This window comes from Cutaneotrichosporon cavernicola (assembly GCF_030864355.1).
Source record: "Cutaneotrichosporon cavernicola HIS019 DNA, chromosome: 1".
In the NCBI taxonomy this organism is placed as follows: domain Eukaryota; kingdom Fungi; phylum Basidiomycota; class Tremellomycetes; order Trichosporonales; family Trichosporonaceae; genus Cutaneotrichosporon; species Cutaneotrichosporon cavernicola.
The window spans coordinates 2,489,930-2,508,082 of NC_083393.1; the positions used below are offsets into that span (position 1 = coordinate 2,489,930).

The 18,153-nt window shown below is 58.1% G+C and overlaps 7 protein-coding genes across 7 annotated transcripts; 1 reads left to right on the forward strand and 6 right to left on the reverse strand.

Moving 5' to 3' along the window:
- Positions 1-347: 347 nt before the first annotated feature.
- On the forward strand, positions 348-3,185 carry CcaverHIS019_0109310 (uncharacterized protein; the record flags this gene model as incomplete). The annotated part of the gene is made up of 10 exons (XM_060604244.1): positions 348-701; positions 864-1,524; positions 1,574-1,837; positions 1,874-2,118; positions 2,152-2,347; positions 2,386-2,580; positions 2,615-2,741; positions 2,784-2,796; positions 2,863-3,108; positions 3,144-3,185. The coding sequence occupies 10 exons, from the start codon at positions 348-350 to the stop codon at positions 3,183-3,185; spliced, it is 2,343 nt and encodes a 780-aa protein (XP_060453479.1).
- A 148-nt stretch (positions 3,186-3,333) lies between these two features.
- On the reverse strand, positions 3,334-5,352 carry CcaverHIS019_0109320 (uncharacterized protein; the record flags this gene model as incomplete). Its single annotated transcript, XM_060604245.1, has 4 exons — positions 3,334-4,284; positions 4,365-4,393; positions 4,439-4,785; positions 4,826-5,352. The coding sequence occupies 4 exons, from the start codon at positions 5,350-5,352 to the stop codon at positions 3,334-3,336; spliced, it is 1,854 nt and encodes a 617-aa protein (XP_060453480.1).
- Positions 5,353-6,640: 1,288 nt separating this feature from the next.
- Positions 6,641-7,645, reverse strand: UBC2 (uncharacterized protein; the record flags this gene model as incomplete). The annotated part of the gene is made up of 5 exons (XM_060604246.1): positions 6,641-6,727; positions 6,768-6,834; positions 6,869-7,097; positions 7,387-7,513; positions 7,643-7,645. The coding sequence occupies 5 exons, from the start codon at positions 7,643-7,645 to the stop codon at positions 6,641-6,643; spliced, it is 513 nt and encodes a 170-aa protein (XP_060453481.1).
- Positions 7,646-8,426: 781 nt separating this feature from the next.
- UBE2B (uncharacterized protein) lies at positions 8,427-10,606 on the reverse strand (the record flags this gene model as incomplete). Its single annotated transcript, XM_060604247.1, has 5 exons — positions 8,427-9,145; positions 9,182-9,270; positions 9,312-9,497; positions 9,529-9,926; positions 9,962-10,606. The coding sequence occupies 5 exons, from the start codon at positions 10,604-10,606 to the stop codon at positions 8,427-8,429; spliced, it is 2,037 nt and encodes a 678-aa protein (XP_060453482.1).
- A 444-nt stretch (positions 10,607-11,050) lies between these two features.
- On the reverse strand, positions 11,051-12,295 carry CcaverHIS019_0109350 (uncharacterized protein; the record flags this gene model as incomplete). The annotated part of the gene is made up of 1 exon (XM_060604248.1): positions 11,051-12,295. The coding sequence occupies one exon, from the start codon at positions 12,293-12,295 to the stop codon at positions 11,051-11,053; it is 1,245 nt and encodes a 414-aa protein (XP_060453483.1).
- A 1,483-nt stretch (positions 12,296-13,778) lies between these two features.
- Positions 13,779-14,956, reverse strand: CcaverHIS019_0109360 (uncharacterized protein; the record flags this gene model as incomplete). The annotated part of the gene is made up of 3 exons (XM_060604249.1): positions 13,779-14,572; positions 14,636-14,785; positions 14,842-14,956. The coding sequence occupies 3 exons, from the start codon at positions 14,954-14,956 to the stop codon at positions 13,779-13,781; spliced, it is 1,059 nt and encodes a 352-aa protein (XP_060453484.1).
- Positions 14,957-15,932: 976 nt separating this feature from the next.
- On the reverse strand, positions 15,933-17,768 carry CcaverHIS019_0109370 (uncharacterized protein; the record flags this gene model as incomplete). The annotated part of the gene is made up of 7 exons (XM_060604250.1): positions 15,933-15,955; positions 16,102-16,122; positions 16,702-17,150; positions 17,194-17,287; positions 17,323-17,393; positions 17,482-17,538; positions 17,578-17,768. 7 exons carry the CDS (start codon positions 17,766-17,768, stop codon positions 15,933-15,935), a joined length of 906 nt encoding a protein of 301 aa, XP_060453485.1.
- Between the last annotated feature and the right edge of the window lie 385 nt (positions 17,769-18,153).

The following is an 18,153-nucleotide window of genomic DNA, read 5'->3' on the forward strand; positions in this document are numbered from 1 at the left end:
TGATGGACGCGCCCATGTTGTGCACAGTATACCTGATAGATCTCCATACCGTGTCTCTCTGTGTTTCTCTAGGTTACGACGAGGCCATGCAATTGATGCGTCATGAGATGCGTGGGGGAGTAGATGACAAGGCACTGGCCGACATTGCATTGGAGTCGTAGGGAAGAGTGTGGGGAAATAGAGTGGGGTAGAGTGTGATGACGCGTGCCTGAAGAGTGCCACGACCCCCTCAGCCATCCAACTTGGCCACCCAACTCCGTCACGACCGCAACTCGTCGCATTCTTCGCACCTCTTGGGTCTCCTGTTTTCTCCTCCACTCTCACCCTCCTTCCTTCGCGTCCTCGGGATGCCTGACGAACAGCCAGATCCCCGCTCTCCCCGTCAGGGGCGGGGCGCCGACAACGGCGGCCTCCCGACCTCTACCGGCAACCCCTCGCTCGCGATGCCAATGCCTCCGGGCGGGTTCCCCGGCGTGTTTGTGGGCGAACCCGTGCCGCCGCGTCCACAACGAAGCCTCAGCTCAATGCTCTTCCTCACCATGTTCTTCTTCTTCATGTCTCAGAATGGCGGCAATCAGGTGCCTCTCGGCACGATTGGACCAGACGGCGAGATCCGCGAGCGCGTCACTGAGCTCAGTCTTCTCCGGCATCACGTCAAGGAGTACGAGGGTTATATCAACGGGACGGGTAACTGGACCGAGGTGAGTGGGCGCGGTGTCCCTGTCAGTCGTGATTAGGCACTGTATCAGAGGGCGCAGTATGAGGAAAGTGCATTGCGAGGAAGGTGGATCGATGCTGCGGATTCTCAGCGCACTCGCGTCGCACCATGCTTGACATTGGAGGATGGACTGAGCTGACAGCAGCCACCACCGCCCAGCATCCTGGCATCTAGTCTGGTGCCGGCCCGCTTCGACCACAGCGATGTCGTCACGCGCGGCGACACTTTCTACCCCAACATCACCGGGTGGTATCGACGAGCCATGGCACACCCGGTCGACCTTCTTGTGGAGCAGGTGGACCGGAGCGATTCGTTCTTCCGCGGCATTCCATTGCCAGCAGTGAACGAGAGCGGGAGCTGGAACCAGACGCTTGCAAACGAGCTGCGCGGCGAGTTCGACTGGATGTCCGTCACATCGTGGGACCTGCGGGGGATTGTCGAGCGGAGTATTGTGCCAGAACGAGAGGAGAGGAAAACAATCGCTCCAAATGACGACTCCGAGAAGGCGCTAGGGAACAGCGAGAACCTCGTTGCACTCGAGCCAACATGGGCTTGGGTTCGTGGTTTGCTCACCGTCGGCACACCCAATACATCACTCGAATACAAGTTTTACGGGCTGCACCACATTGCGAACGGGACATATGAGCTCTTCTCATTACATGAGTCACAGCGTGTTGACATCCGAAACATACCCACGCTTTATCCTGCGCACCATACCGAGACGGTGCAGATTGTACTCGCCGAGCTCAAGAAGGAGCTGCAGATCCAGGAGGACTCGTTGCTCCTCACCGACGTGAGGCCAGAAGGTGAGTGCCTGCGCTAGCTAAGATGGACTCGTTGTGAAGCTAACATCAGAACCGTCTGTGACGAAGTGCCCACTGCTCATCCACCTGTCTCTGCCTCCACTCCCACCAGGAGTGCGGCTAGAGGACGTACTGCAGTACGACAACGAGCTATCAAACCCGACGGGCCTGCTGCTCAGCCTCAAGAAGCCACCCACGTACTGGCAGGGCGTGGGGTTGGGAGGTGTTATCGTCGGCGACCAGTGCGGATTCGTGGCCGGCCTTGATCGTGGTCGCGGCGTGCCGTTGGACGACTTCTGGCGCAAGACGGTCAACTGTGAGCCACCAGTTCTGGGTTGACAGCTGACAACAGACGCCGCGTACGCCACGCTGTCTCAGCTCGTTGTCCTTTTCCTCCTTGTCGGTCAGATGGAACGCACGCGCACTCCCTCGACTCTCGCCAAGGTGTCGTTATGGACGATTGTGCTCATAGCGCTCTCCGACTCGTGGATCTTCAGTGCACACTTGGTCACCGGCGTCATATCCGACAACAGGACGAGTTTGCCGATGCTGGTTCCTGGCTTCGCAGCCCTGTGCACAGCGATCGTCTTCGGGCCAGTGAGTATCGGGAGATGATAGTGCTGACCGAAGCGTTACGCTGTGCTGCTACACCGTATCCAGGCGCCAGAACGTATCATTGCTCGTCCTCCGCGACGCCGCGCTGCGTCCACCGCTGCATCGGCATCTGGTGATGCCTTGGGTGATGATTCAGACGAAGAGACTGAGCCTCCCATGCCGTGGACCGACCGTGTAGGCAACCTTCTCTCAACATACCCCGGATTAAAGTGTGAGCAGGACAGAGAAGATTTCTCAAGCTCACAACAGGGCTCGGCGCCGTCGCGCTCATGTTCATCTTCGCACAGATCGCGTTGATGCCCTCGGTCATCCCCTTCGTCCTCTTCGCCATGCAGAGCATCTGGGTCCCCCAGATCTATCGCAACGCGCGACGTGGCTCGAACGGCGCACTCGGCCACGCATTCATCATCGGCACAAGCATCGGCCGGCTCGCGTTGCCGTTGTGTGAGCTTACTCCTGCTGCAGCAGCTGACATCAGACGCCCTCGCGTGCCCTGAGAACGTCTTCTTCATCGATAACGCCGACTGGGTGTGGGCAATGGTGCTCTGGCAAGTTGTGCAGATCGCAGTCCTCTTGGCGCAGGACCGGTTCGGGCCGGCTTTCTTGTGAGTCCATCGTTACTTTTCCTGAATGCTGCTGACGCACAGCCTTCCCAAACGCGTGAGTGTCAGCTACAAACCGGATCCACTCAGCCGGCTCAATCTCTTTACGATTCGCTCACACCAGTTCGCCCCAGCAGAAGGTTACGACTACCACCCTCTCTTGCCCGCCCCCGATGCCGAGAACGCGCTCGAGGGCAGAGGCGAGATTCCCGCCGAGACAACATGCTCGATCTGCATGGAAGAGGTCAACACCCACCCCGATCCCGCAGACGGGCCGCTGCTCAATCTCAACGCGCGGAGGAGCTACGCCGTTGCACCGTGTCACCATCTCTTCCACACAAAGTGCCTGCAGCAGTGGATGGCAGTCAAGGTAAGCCGCGCCCACCACACTTCAGCTAACCGCAGACCATCTGCCCACTGTGCAAGCGGCCTTTGCCGCCACTCTGAGCTGGTCGCCATCGTTGTATCAGTACATACCCAGCACACATACCATTCAATGCATAACTACGACCTCAAATGAGGTAGTGACTGTCAGACTAGACGGGGAATACGATACACAAGTACGATACACGTGCTACGTGCAGCTGGGAAGAATCTATGAACGGTCGGCCTCCATACTAGGGTCGTACTTGAACGCCATGACGCGGCGGTTGGGAGCCTGCAGCCTGGCCCACTCGAGGTAGAGGCGGAAGACGTAGGCGACTATGTCTTCTTTGCGGTAAAATGTCTCAGCCCACTCGCGGCCCGACATGCCAATGTTCTCGGCGAGGTCGTCGCGCCCGCCATTGCCATCAACATCGCCAGCGAAGAACGCAAGCGCGTCCCGCAAATCCGTATAGTCGAGCTTGATCGGCACGTAGTGCACCCAGGGTTGGATGCGGTCGTTGTACCACTCGGGCATGATGGTCGCCTTGAACACAAGGCTGCCGCTCATGAGAAGGCGCTGGAACCGAGCGCTCCAGGCGTTCCCATCAACGTCAGCGACGTACTTGTGTCGGTCGGCATCATCGCGACTAACCCTTTCTCGGTAGGGGTACTCTATGGCGATCTCTGCACAAGTCCCGTCCTCATCGTCGCACTGTATGGGCGCATCGACAAACGCCATGTCGAAATGCGCAGTGTTGGCCAGCCCAACATTCTGTTCCATTGCCGACTTGCCAACACTCCGGCCCTCCATACGGCCAGGCGGGGCGAGGATGTTTGCAGTTCCCTCGGCCTCATCTCCGAGTTCCATGAGGCGCACACGATGCGAGTCGCGCCACTCCATACCGGAAGAGTAATACATGCCGGTATTGGCGCCACGCCAAAGCAGCCGGTTTTGGACCTTGCGCGACCAGGGGATGAGGGTGACGTTGTCAGCGACCATCTCGGGCGGGATGCCGAGCACGTCGGCATGCAACCATGTCTTGGAGATGGCAAACTTGGCACTGAGCTCCTCGACAGCTGGTACCTTGCCCGAGAAGAAACCGTGCAACTGCACCAGCTCGGGATGGGCACAAGGATCCATGCTGGCCTTGTGGTCGACGATGAACGTCTTGTCTGCCGTCTGTGAGCTGCGGACGGGTAGGCGGTTTCCAGCGGTGAATCTCCGCAGTGGCGAGCTGCGGGGACAAGCTGCCGCCCAACCGCGCATTGTGAGGTCGATTTTGTCGTCACTATCAATGTCAAGAATTAGCCAACCTAAAACACGAGACACTCACACTCATCGTCATCGACGTGATCAAGCAGGTCCTCCCGATGTGCATGACTGATAAAGTTGAACGGCGTGTCGTGGACGGTATACACAGCCATCATGTCGGGGAGATACGCCGCAATGGGACGGATCAGCCCGAGCTGTCCATCCTTGCGCTCGACGTGAAGAAAATCACTGGAATTCACGCTACTGGTAGACCGCATGAGTCCGTGGTGGACCTTAATAGTGAACGTGTCGGGATCGCGGGCTGCGCGGTTCATACGAAGCAAGATGTCGTTAGGATGCAGCGCGCGGAAGAGGCGCAGGTCTCTGTCGATCTGGTCATACTCGTCGGGTAGCTGTACACTGTTATTCCTGGAATTAGATGTGCTCAATGTCACGCCCCCAGACTCACACAACATAGTGCCACCACCTATCAAAGCCGACCGGCGGGGCGCGGCGATACCGTCGCACATACTCGTCTGTCGCCTGGCGTAGGCTAGTGCTCTGTCGGGCAATCTTGGCATCCCACGCAGCCCGTCCATCGCGGATTAGCTGGTAGATGGGGTGTACGCGACTCTCCGGATTGACATGCAGCATCGCCCCACGAAGAGCGTGTTTGGCGCTACGTACCTCATCGGGCAATGGAACCCGCGGGACGCGTCTAGGTGCCTGCCCCGCAGCTTCAGTGAGACGCGCGGTGCGGGCCATCGGGGTAGCCCTCCTGCCAATAACGCTGCCATAATAGTCGGGAGAAGGAGTGTGGCGCATAAACAATGTAAAGACCAAGAGGAGGATGACGATAAGTGCGAGGAGAGAGCGACGCGACCGGCGGAGGAAGAAGAATAAGCGTCGCCGCCGCTTCTGCGTGTCGTAGTACCCCTCATCGGCATGGGCAAGGCGCCGGAGACGCGACTTTGTTCTGAACCGCGCGCCGGACATTGCGTTACGTTGCACGAAGAGGTGAGAAACGAGGGGTGAGTATTAAGAGTTGAGAGTCAACGTGTTGCAGAAATATAGGTAGCACGGGGCTAGTACAGCGGCCAACTACCATGAGAGGCTCTGTCTTGCATTGTGAATATTCCCAGCCGGCCAGCCGGCCAGCCCAGCACGAGACTGGGCCACTGCGCCCAAACCCCACTCTCAATGAATGGTAATTGAAGCCATGTCTCACACCATCAGGGAGCGGGCTCGACATAGTATTTCACTCGCAACAGGGATGTATAGTATTGCCCAGCTGGAAAGGTCCCACGACCAGACGAGGGCGAGGGCGAGGGCGAGGGCGAGTAGAGGGGCACGAAGCCAGTAGCTCACCCAGTCGAATTTACCAGCTTGGGAGGTTGGGAGTGGGGCGAGCAAGGTGGCGAGAGCTATTGTTTGGCAAATTAGCAACTAGTGTGCCAACATCGGTGGCCTCGCCGTGTTATGCTTTGCCGCAAGTGCTGTCAACCTAGGTGTGAAAGTTTGTCAACTTGGGCAGCAGCTATGTATTAGTTTGTGTCATGTGCGTGTGAGCTTGGTAGCGTTTGAAAGAGATCCCAGGACTCCAGGCCAGAGCTCGGTCTACCCGGTATGCCCAGATCCTCAGCCAACAGTGAGACAGCCGTATTGAATTGGACTGGTCGACCAAGACCAGACCCAGACCAGATCGCAGGTGGCGGGCGCAAGTCTGGGCTACCAGGGTCAATTGTCTTGTTGCCACCCACTCCAACTATGAGTGGGGAATGGGAAAGGTCATATAGACGTCGAAGTGGGACATTGTATGGGGGTGTGGGCAGTTGTGGATTCCGTTCTTTCCAAAGTTGCAACGTAGGGTGTACAAGTCACAGGCACCACCCGAATCTCACCACGTTCTCCGTCGATCCGACGATGGTTCGAACTCTGCCGCATCTTGGACCCTTTTGAGATCAGCAGCAGTCTCAACTCGAGCGTGATCTCGTAGCAAGCCTGCAAGCCTCAAAGCTCCGTAAAACCTTGCTACCCAACAAAGCAAACAAAGGCAAGAGCACAGCGCCTCGACCCTCGCATGAAACACGGGATGCATGGAGTGGGCATGATGGAGATATCTCGATGCTGTGGCAGCCAGGCAGGCACCTGACTCGTACTAATACAATGGACCATCTAGAGCGGCTCGGGAGAGCAGACACGCCTTCCCGGACACCGGAGGAAGGAGCGGCCGGTGCAGCTGGCACTGGTCGCGCCGTGCGGAACGACTACGGGTGCTGTGTGATTAAGGCGCAGGAGCGACAGGGCGTGCGGATTGCTCGGCCTGGTTCTGCAACTCCTCGTCGTCCACCCACGACTGTTCAACCGTGATCTAGGGTCAGCTGCGGGGCAAACAGACAAGAGCTGCTCACCTTGACGCGCCTCTCGTACTCCTGCTTGTTGTCCTTGAACAGCGTCGCGGCCTCGACGTTGGCTGGGCTAACGTCAGTTCGGCGCAAAACGGACGACAAACCTGCTGGGGTTTGGGTCGTTGAGCAGGCTCTGCACGCTAGTCAAGATGGCGGCCACATCGTACGTTGGCGACCATCGATTCTGCAGAATGTCAAGACACAGCTCGCCGTTGTTGTAGATGTTGGGGTGGAACATGCGCGACACAAACCGCACGGTTGGCGGCTTGTTGGGGTACGAGTCGGTGAATGTGAGCGTTAGGCGGAACGAGCCGTCCTCGAATGGCGTATCAGCTGCGGTTAGCTTGGGGTCAAGTCAAGATCGCCGAGTCATCCAGGTTGAGAATCAAGGTGCCGATGTCCATACTCGCGCACTCCACCAAAGGTCAGGTGACGGTCATTCTCGGTACGCTGAGTACCGACGTCATCAGATGCCCGTGACGCGACTGCGTCAAGTGCCAAACGAAAATGTAGGTGGAATCGTTTAGAGTGGGAAGGAAGGGGCGAGAGGGCGAGACTGGAGGATGGAGGAGGGTGCGATGGGGGTGACGAGTCCACAGCACAGATCGCCGAGAAGACTCACGCGGCCCAAAGATGACAGCGTTCCAGACCATGATGTTGTCGGAACACGGGCTGCCCGAGATTCCATCAGGCGCCTCGGCCGTGAGGCGCTTAAAGTCGCGGATGAGGCGGCGCTTCGAGTTGGTGGACTGGTGTGAGCAAGGTGCGCGCAAACGAGTCACGCGAGGAGGGACGGAGTGGTGGCGGGACGTGTGTGGGCGTGGGTCAAGAGGTGGTACTGGATCCAAAGGAAGGAAGAAGGAAGAGGGAATGCGCACCATTGTTAGTCACGCGAGTGGAGTTGGCTGCGAGATGCTTGTCAGGCCTTGCAAGCCAATTGGAGTAGCACTGGTGAAGGAAGGCAGGGGTAGAAGTGTGGGCGGTGAGGGAGGTAGCGCGTTGAGAGGATCAGGAATTGAGAGAGAGAGAGAGAGAGAAGAGTAGTTGTTGTTTAGATTGAATAGAGTACAGTATATAGAGTCTAGAGTCTAGAGAATGATGGTGCGAAGGGGATGGGTTAGATAGCTTGGCTAGGTGAGAGTGACGGCGGGTGTGACCCATTTTGGTCTCGTACGGTGAAGGCTGGGGGCGGGGCTCGAAGCCTCAAAGGAACGAGGGACCGACCCGGATGACAAAGGGGACACCAAGGGGACCAAGGGAGTGAGGCGGGACCCTTGGATCCACAACACCTGATCCCCCTTCCTTACACACCCCAGCCCCGGTAGATTGAGTGCGATATACCCTAAATATTCAAATCGCAATCCCTCTTAATTTCCGGTTCGGCCACCACCACCAAAGGTTCCATAATCCATAATCCATGATCGACTTGTTGTCGTAGCATATAGCTCACAACCGACATCCGATCATCCGAACCCCCTCACAAAGGTATGCCATCCATCCCATCCTCAAAACAAACACCAAACATGCTCAACAACACCCCAGGCCGACTGGTTTAGCCTCTAGGCTTGGCACTGCACTGCGACTGCGACCATTAGGATTCCTTCCCAAATCTATATTTCGATCTCGGTGGTTGTCCTGCTCACTACACTACACCACACTACACTACACTACGCCCCCCTCCCATCCGCGCTTGACCTGCACGCTCACCTCGCCCGCGCTCTGTCGCGAGCTAATCGCGTTGCTCAGTTTCGACCAGCTGATACGAGTCACCTCCAGAACGTCGCGATCACTCGAGTCCGGGTGGATATGCACAACCAATGTGACGACGAGTGGCGCATCTGTATCACCCTCCTTCTTGCCAGAGAGTTGCGCCACAACGTCCTGGCTCACCCGAGGCGAGTCCGTGAAAGCTTGTGTGGAAGGCGAGGTGGTCGAGATCGAGGGCCGCATCGCGGTGAACGAAGACCTTCTGGAGTTGGGAGCAGAGTTGACGTTCGAGGCCTCATGCCCAACCTTGCCAGCGTTGATCGTCCAGCACCGCAGTGTGCCTAAACCGAGGACACGACGGTCGTCCGCCACGTCCCGGAGAGCCCGACGCAGCGCCTTCATCTGAGACGACGATGCAGGAGGAGCCGTCTGGAGGAGGACGTGGGCAAAGGCAACAGCCGGGGCGTACGCCAGCGAGCCGGTCAGGAAGGTCAGGACGAGTGATGCCACAGCGTCTAGCGAATGGATGGACGATGTTGGGACGACGAGCGACGTGAGGAAGAGGAGCGCACAGGTGCCCGCTATGGAGAGCGTGAAGGGGTTCGACAAGAAGCCGTTATCCCTGACAACGGGGTTGGCGAGATACCACGGCGGAAAGAAGAGTGGCCCAGTTGCTGTCGTCAGCTCCGACGCATGTTCAGCCAGCTTACCATCGACTAGCCTGGCGTGATTCGCGAGCACTGCCCCAGAGAACAGAGTAGCAACCGACGCGAGAAGTAGGAGGAGTTGCGGGAAGGGTCTGGGGTTAGCATTGACAAGCAACACTGGCGGGGTACTCACCGCTCATCGCCTGCCCCGTGTTCGTGACCGTGACTGTGGCCGTGACCGTGGCTGGAGCCCCCGGCATGGTCGTGTGCACCCGCGCCAAGGACGACCTGCTCAAGGGCTTCCTTGGCAATGTATACTGCCGCAAAGATAAGGAAGACCGACTGCGAGAAACAAAGCAACGAAGTGACACGTGATGGGCTAGAGTCAGCTTGGTCTTCCCGTGACTCACCCATACGGCCGTCGCAGACTTCTCCAGCCTAGTCTGTCTGTGCGGGCGAAGAGATTGACACCCATGCCCATGGCGTCGAAAACGACGAGGTATCCTGCCGCGGTGAGACAACGCCAGCCGGACATCTGGCCTTCAACCCAGAGCCCAATGCCGAGTACGGCCTCGATCACAGCGAAGGACGTGAGCGCTTGCGCTTGAGGGTCCTTCTTGCCGGTAGGCATGGGGGACAGGGTAGCGGGCGAGGATGCGACGTCCATGGACACCGGCTGGGGTTTGTCGTCGGCGGGGCTGAGAGTGATAGGGATGGTAGGCGAGTTGTCGGGTGGTGCGTGGACATGAGAATTCGTCTGCGTCGGGTCGAGGAACGAGAAGAAGTTGTGGGACAATGAGTGACGATGCTGGAGGTCAGCGTGAGTGGGTGACAAGGGCTTACGTGGTGTCCGCGCCGCTTACTGGTACGCGGACGCTCAGCCGACTCTTCGGCGGGCGGGGCGGTGTAGTCTGCGCCTGAGCCGAATGCGCTCTTGTCCGCATCTGGTATCACGCTGTCACCAGCGGGTGGTTCGGGTGTGGGACTCGGCGCGCGTGCCGGCATACCAGGGTGTGGAAAGTACGCGGACAGGTTGCGGGTATGCAGGCCGTGTTGGGGAGTGGGCTCAAACGAGCGTGTGGGCTTCTCGGATGGCGTTGGCGGCATGTAAAACGCTGGCACCTCGAGCGAGTTGCGATGCCAGCTCCCAGGGCGGTCCATGTGATGCCACGTCGGGGGCCGCGCGCGCGGCGCGGCGCCAAACTCGCGCATCTGGGTCGGCGGTGACATCTCCAAGGGCGCCCAAGACGGCGAGGCCGGCGACCGCCGGCCATCCATTCTCGTCGGTGTCGAGGGTGATTCGAAGATGAGCGACTGTCGCTTGTTTGGCGTGGCCACGAGACCGTTGAGGTCCGGCACGGTATCTTCCGCTTCCTGAGCGTCGGCTGCGTCTTCCTCGTGGTCGACGAGGACCTTCTTGGCTCCCGCGTCTGTTGTCGTGCGCACAAAGATTGGGGGCGGGGGGGGCTTGCTCATGCGGCGAGGCATGGGTGCGTGGATGGCGGTGGAGGAGGGAGCGGGGGCGCCACCAAACACATCTTGTGTGGCGTCTGCCGGGGAGGGTGAGGTTGACATTGGCGTTGACGTCGGCGAGCGAGATGAGGATATAAGCTCAGCCTTTGCAAGTGTCTTTGGATATTGAGATACTTGTAAAGGGGCCAGCTAGGCCAGACGCGATCGGATTGACACGAGGCACGGCCGGACTTTAGATCCAATCTTGGATGCTGCCCCACTCTATACCCAACCGAGGGCGCCCTGTGTCTTAAGCGAAACATCAAGGTCACGGATCACCAACGTGCAATGCAACTCTTTCAAAGACCAAGTTCCTCACTCCCAACCACGCACTAACGAGTTAGATGACTAAATCTCATCTGACGTATACGTCTAACCCCTACAGCAAACTTGATCTAGCAAACACCGAGCTAACTCTCTCTACATCACCGCCGACCGACGCCACACGCCCTTGATGGAGTTCCGGATACTCCCCATATTCCACATTGCTCCGCGCCTTGTTGACCCTTCCGTCCCCACCCCCATCGCCTGGACATTAGACTCAGTCTGTGGATAGACGTTGGCCATAGACATCTGCGATTGAGCTGCGGGTGAGGTGCCACGCGGCTCGCTGACGGTCATGGCCCGATGGATACGCCCAAACTGCTCGTTTGTGTACTGCGGCCGCAGGACGTGCGGAATGTACGCCGGCGAAGTGGTGGGTAGGCTGGCGTCTGGGGTGTCCATGGTTGGCGAGCGGGCAAAGATGTAGCTGAACCGGGCTCTCAGTGTTGAGCGGCGGCGGAGGGGTGCGCCAGACTGAACTGAAGGTTCGTCGGAACTTGGCTCACCAGGAGCAGCTGGGTGGTCGGTTGTCGGCGCCTCGTTGATTGCAGTTGCCTCGTCGGTCGTGATGTGCTCGCTAGTCTCAGCGGCGCTGTCCGAAGCCGGCTCCTCAATGGCGATACACTCCTCAACGTGGGGCCGGAGAAGCTCCTCCTGCCAACACACCAGCTCCTCGCTCTCGGTCTCGCTCGGGCAACAAGTATAGAAGACCAACACTTCGGTCTCTGACGTGTACGTCGACCCGACCTCGTCGTCTGCGTAGGACTCCGACACTGCCTCGTCGACAACCAAGCTATCATTCGTTTCCCACTCAGTTACTGGGCCCAGCTGTTCCGCAATGACGCGCTCGTCCCGCTGTACCGCAGCCAATAACTGGTTACGCAGCTGGACGGGGGTCATGGGGGCCGAGTCGTCCTCTGAGTCGCTGGATGCTTGGGGTGAGGGGGAGTCTTTGTCATTCCCTGTTAGGAAAGGCATGGTGTCCGTGTCCGTGATGACTGCCTCCCGCAGAGAGGGAGAGGAGGGGGCTGACCCTGGGATGACGAAGGAGGAGGTAAATGATGGCTCCATGACGAGGGGGGAGTTGGAGAGGGTTGATTGTTCCATGATCGGCGAGGTGGTGATCGAGGCTGGCTCCATGACGAGGGCGGAAGTGGCGAGGACCGGCGAATTGGTGATGTCTCGAGACGAGGAGACGGAGCCGGGCTCAGCGAGGAGTTCAGGTGAGGGTGGCAGTTCGAAAAGACTAGCAAGGCGGCGGTGTACTGGATCTTTCCGACGACGATACGAGTTTGCTGGTAGGCTGTTGACCCTGCGGAGCTCAAAGGCGGACGAGGACATGGTGGACGAAGGATGAGAAAGGGAGAGCAGGCGATTGCGACGGGTTTAAAAGCTCAACGAGCTCAGAGTCTGCGAGTGCATACTAAAGCTTCCACGAAGATTTTGTATATTCAGTCGAGTCAACACACACACACGCCGTTCCTGTTTCTATTTGGATAACCGTTACGGCTAGTGGTGGCGAGCGGCGTGTTTGCTACAAGGTGACACCACTTTCATCAAACTAGCAGGCTGAATGGAAAGTACTGCCTTTCCTGCGCGCTGTCTCAGATCCGAAATTGGTGGCAGACTCACTTGCCGACTCGAAATTAGACATCAACTCAGTCACCAAAGCAATTCAAAGACCAATGCATTGCTGTGCTATACGTCTAACCGTGCTACTTCGGTCCCCGAGTCCTCAGATCCGATGCGAGTTAAGCGCCCGTTCGTACTGCACCTGATGTTGGGATAAGACCCGCCACCCATCTTGATTGCCACCGACGGCATAGGCGGCTGCACCTGGCCCGGGCGCATACGCCCATCGACTTGCGCGCGTCGCCAACGTGGGATCGGGATCGGACGGGGTCCTACGACCCTTGGCCCGGCGATCCGCTTCTTAGGAGCCAATGTCGTCTACTCCAGACTTTCTCGTGCGAATGGCTGCGCCATTCTCCGTTCCTCGTGTGCTTCGAGCCGCGCACTCGTCTTTTCGCCCTCGACTGAGAGCCAGTCGTTGCCACCCGACGCAGTTTTGTCACAGGGCAGACCCCAGCCAACGCCAGAGATCCACAGCTCCCCTTCCGCACTCATTGGCGACGGGTACTCTAGTGCGACAGTGGTAGGCTCCGGTGCGATGTCGTCTCCGAGGTCATCACCGGCGTTGTCGGGTAAGGGAAGCTCTCGTCTGTTGTGGCGGCATCCTCAGAGAGGAGACTTGGACTGACTTCCCCCGTTTCGACAGCGAGTGGCGCGTGAGCTCCTGCTCCCAGTTGACGCCATTGAGCGGCACAGCCCGCCGCTTGGATTCCAGCGACACAGCCTACGGCGATGCGGTCCACGTCCAGAATGTCCACCACAGTGGGCGGAGAATCGCAGTAAGACGGGTTCGACCGCTTAGATGCGGATACCACGCCGATGGCACCACGGCGACGAAGGGAGGAGGTTTGCGGGACACTGCTGTGTGAGAAAAGGACGAGTGGATGTGTCTGCAAGTACAGGGTGAGAAGCATTTTATTCACTGCTCTCATTTCTCATTTGCAAGGTGCCATCTTGCACCGCGACTCCAAACTCGGCACTCCGTCAAACGCGAATTGGTTTGCAATGAGACCGGCTGGGGGAATGAGTTGAGTGGCTTGAACCAGAGACGAAGATGAGTGAATGAGTAGATATCAGGCCAACCTTCACCAGCCCCGCGGGTGACATGTGAGCGAATCGGATGTCGCGCGCGCGAGCTGCTCTCAGTCTACACGAACGTGTGACAGCTGACATCCACATCCGGATCTATACTCTAGTCCATGACAAACACGGTCTTGTTGATCTTGCCCTCGTTGAAGAGCTTGTAGTACTCCTCTGCCTCTTCGATGCCGACCTTGTGTTCGACAAAGCTCTTGAACAGCTCGAGATTGTTCTTGAGCACGTCGAGTGCGAGCGGAAAGAACGTGCGCACCGAGCAGCGCCCAAACTGCATCCGAACGTTCTTCGAGTAAAGCGTGTCCCCGTCAATCTCAAACTTGAGGTTGTGCACGCCAACGCTCGAAACTGCACCGTATGGCCGCACGTACTCGAACGCAGCGTTGAGTGCAGATCCGTGCCCCACGACTTCGAGGACTGCGTCGGCGCCCCGCCCATCCGTCGCGGCCAGCACGGCATCCTTGAGCTCTGAAGCCGACAGCGCAATCGCACCATGCTTCTCCGCCACTGCAAGGCGCGACGCGTTCAGGTCGGTCGCGAATACCGTCTCGAATAGCGTCGTGGCGCTCGAGATGGCGCACAGCCCAACAGGCCCACAGCCGATCACGATAGCTACCCCCTTGCGCTCGACCCGGCCGGCCTTGAGGTCTGCGAGCGACCATGGCGCATCCGCGTCCTCGTCCAGCAGTCGCCTTGCATTGTACGCGCATGAGTACCCTGTCGGCAGAATGTCCGTCATGAGCAACGCAACGTCCTCTGGCAGCTCCTCGGGGAATGGGAACAGCATGCTGTCTGCCAAAGGGAGGCGAAAGAACTCTGCCTGTCCGCCCGTGAGGCAAAAGTTGGACGTACACCTCGACGTGTACCCCTTGTCGCAGTAGAAGCAGCTCCCTGGTGTCAGCACGAGCACTGCACTTTCTCTCCTCCAAAATGAAGCAGAGTTCCCAGACGCACCACATGACACGGAGAATGGAGAGATGACGTGATCGCCGACCTGGAACTGCTTTACCTCTGAACCGGCCTCGACGATCGTCCCGACTACCTCGTGACCCATGACAAACGACCCGTCGTCGGCGTCACCGCGGTAGTAGTGCAGGTCGGAGCCTGTGCCATCAGTTTATGCTGTACAGTGCGACAAAGGGTCGGTGCCTCGGACTTACCACACAGGCCCGCAACGTGTACCTTGATCAGCACGTCCGTGTCAGCCTTGAGGCGTGGGATCGGCACTTCCTCGGCGGCGACGACGCCGGCGCGCTTGAGGACGACGGCCTTCATGGTCTTTGGACGGGAGGAGATGGGGGCCATGTCTTCTCGATGGCGCTTGAGAGAGAGATGGAGAGAGCGCCGAGGTCGAGAGTGACAAAGACGACAGAGGAGAGCAAGAGTTGAAGAATGAAATGAGCCACGGCCAAGGCTCCAAGTAACGAACGGTTCACGTCGGTATGGGTATGGGTCGAGTTGTTCAGTGGGCAAGCTCGGCGAGAACAAAGAAGTCGGATTCCTGGAGCACCTGACCGTACCTGGCGTATACCTGGAGCCTAAGAGGGAGTTTCCCTGAAGCTGGTAGGTTAGAGTGAGTCAGAGTTAGGATCTTGGTGCCAAGTTAACCAAAGCTTACAACAATCACGCAACCACACTGCCCTCTGCCTCCGGTGCCTGATAATTGGATCAGATCTGGTCAACCACCAAGTACAGATCTCAATGGTATTTCCCTCATTGCTCATTCAGAATGTATCCTGCGTTCGAATCAGACCAGCGATAAACCCCTAAGAGTGCACCAGTTGGTCACGGCTCCCAACGCCAGTGTTACAGTGTTGAAACGGGTTACTACATCCCGACGCCCCCAGTTTCCCCACACGCCACCAAGGCTCGCAATGAATTACGTGAGCCAGCTCCATATATGGCACAATAGAACAAGAGTGTTGTGCGCACCGGTGATCACATTGCACAGGCCCACTTTAGCGTTATGGCGCCATATTCCTGACTTTAGGCCTCTCAAGGTCTCAAGGCAGCAACTCGCCATAAACGGCAAAGTGTACTGCGGTAAGCTCCTTAATGTCACCTCCACAGCCTCGATGCACGTTGTTTCCTTTTGTACCCGCGCATATCCCCGGAGAGCTTGGAGTCCACCAGGGAGTGACTATTGCCAACAACCTAACAACCGGTCAGCAGCTAGCGAATAAGTAAGGACCTTCAAGAGAAGTGTGACGAGAAGCATGAAACAATGGAGACAGCATACATTCGGAACAAGCTATGACAACGACGCGGCATTTCCTGTTCTGTCAGCAGAGTCCAAGACGACAGATGGGAGGATCAGGATAATGATATCTAGATTTAATCACAGCCGAAGCTAAGCAACAGCCTTCTAGAATGATGGTCATCACGGAGTGCGCCAGGCGCAGGGATGGAGAGACACTCACGTATGCGGAGGCTCGATCCACCTGGTGTAGATCTACCAGAGACACACCAGCTGGATCGAAGAGGGCCTTGAGCGGCCTCGGGAGATGGGAGATGGATATGGAAATGGGAGATGGAAAGATGTTAGAACTTCTGGATGGCGCGACGGATTTTTGATGGAGCGACGGGAGCAAATATCTCGCGCCGATGGAGGTGGAGGTGGAGGTGGAGGTGGAGGTGGAGTGGAGGTAATCGATGCTGATCCTCGCGTGCATTTGGCAATCCGCTTCGTCGTACATCCACGGCTATGGGGTCACTGGTCCATCAGGTGATGAGTAGATACATGGATTCCGAGATCCCGGCGAGCTTGACGCAAGTGACGTCGCCTGGTATTGTGCCAATCTTAGTATGAGATTGTAAGACGCGACATGACGCATATCTTGAGGCGGCGCGCCGATCTTAACTCCCCACACCACAGCCCGTTCACACTTTGTACATCGTGGCCGAAGGTCTGGGACCACGAGTGCTTGTTAGCGTGTCTCCTATTTCCTGCGCATAATAACCCACGCACTCATTCATAGTACCTTCACAGGGATACAATACATAGCTCACGCGCTACTGACGAGACCCATTCACACCGTTAGGCATGTTGGGAACAGGCGGCGGAACGCCGTCGTCCTGCTCGTCATCGACCTCTTCCTCTTCTGCCATCTCGCGACTCTTCTTGAGCGCCAGCGCGGCCTCCTGCCCGTAGTGCATCGCACGCTTCTTCTCAAAGTCGCGTTTGTGAGCCCGCGCCTCGTCGTCGAGCTTCTCGTCATCGCTGTCTGCAAACACCTCGCTGGCACCGCTCACGCTGTTCGAGCGCTGAGCGTTGCCCGACGTGTTGGCGTAGGTTGCGCCCAGCGCGGCGGGGATCGTCTCGACGTCGTGCGTGTGCGACGACTCTCCCGGACGCACGGGGTACGCATGATCAGGTAGAGAGAAAGACGCCGAGCGGGACGACGAGGACGAAATCGACGGCCGGCGCGCATTCACCTCAGTGTTGTCGCGCGTCATCGAGCGCGTGGGACTGGGGTTAGTTGGAAAACCACAATACCAGTTCATGCACACACCTGTGGGGACCTCCCTGAGAAGAGCTGGCCGAGGACGGCGGAGCAGGGCGCGAGGCATCGAGCGGGTCGACTTCCAAGTCAAGGTCGGGCACATCTGTAATGTCAGCTTAGCGTTTGCCCCTATCTCACCTCCGATACCAAGTACAACGTCGTTGACAGCGTCGTAGCGGACAAAAGGCGTCTTGGGCTCATCAATCTTCCTGAGGCGTAAGTGTGTTTCAGTTGGTGAGAGGGAAGGTAGGTGGCGGTCCGTCTCCGGAATCGACAGCCCAGGCCATGCACACGCACATCAAGGAGTCCTTCTGGATCTCGGTTAAGGCAATATTGGCCTCATCCCACGACAGGCTGCTGTCAGCTTGGTGTCACGTCACGCCGACGACGCACTGCTCCCTATCCTTGGCGTCATTGGGGGAGCGCAAGGGGTTCTTAAGGATGCCACGGGTGGGCGCGGGCCGGTCTGCGCTGTTGAGGTTCTCCGCTCCGCCCTGGATGGGGAAATCGGGGTCGACGTTGGGGTTGTTGGGGTCGCCGTACGGCTGCTCTGTAGCTAGCTCGGTGGAGGGAGCCGAGGGCATGGTGAGACCGGTTGGGTGGTCGTGGGTCTCACTGTATGGTGGCCTGTCGCCCGACATGGCAATTGGACTTTTTGGCGGGTGAGAGAATGTAACCAGGTGTACAAGGATGGAGATGTTGTTGAGGAGCGAGCGCTTTGATTGTTGAGCGATGCGAGCTAGACGGTTGAAAGAGACAAGTGGCGATTGGAACGAGGTCGTCCTCGTAACCTTGGGGGGGTGGGGAGGGGCTGGGGTGGTGATGGGTGGGTGGGGTAAGTTGGACCACCACTCACTACTGGTAGATGCTTGTTGGTTGCTCTCCATTCCAGGCCTATCGCCCTGACCTATGTCCTCTGTCCCATGGCCTTATGGCCTTATGGGCCTATGGGCCTATGGGCCTGTGGGC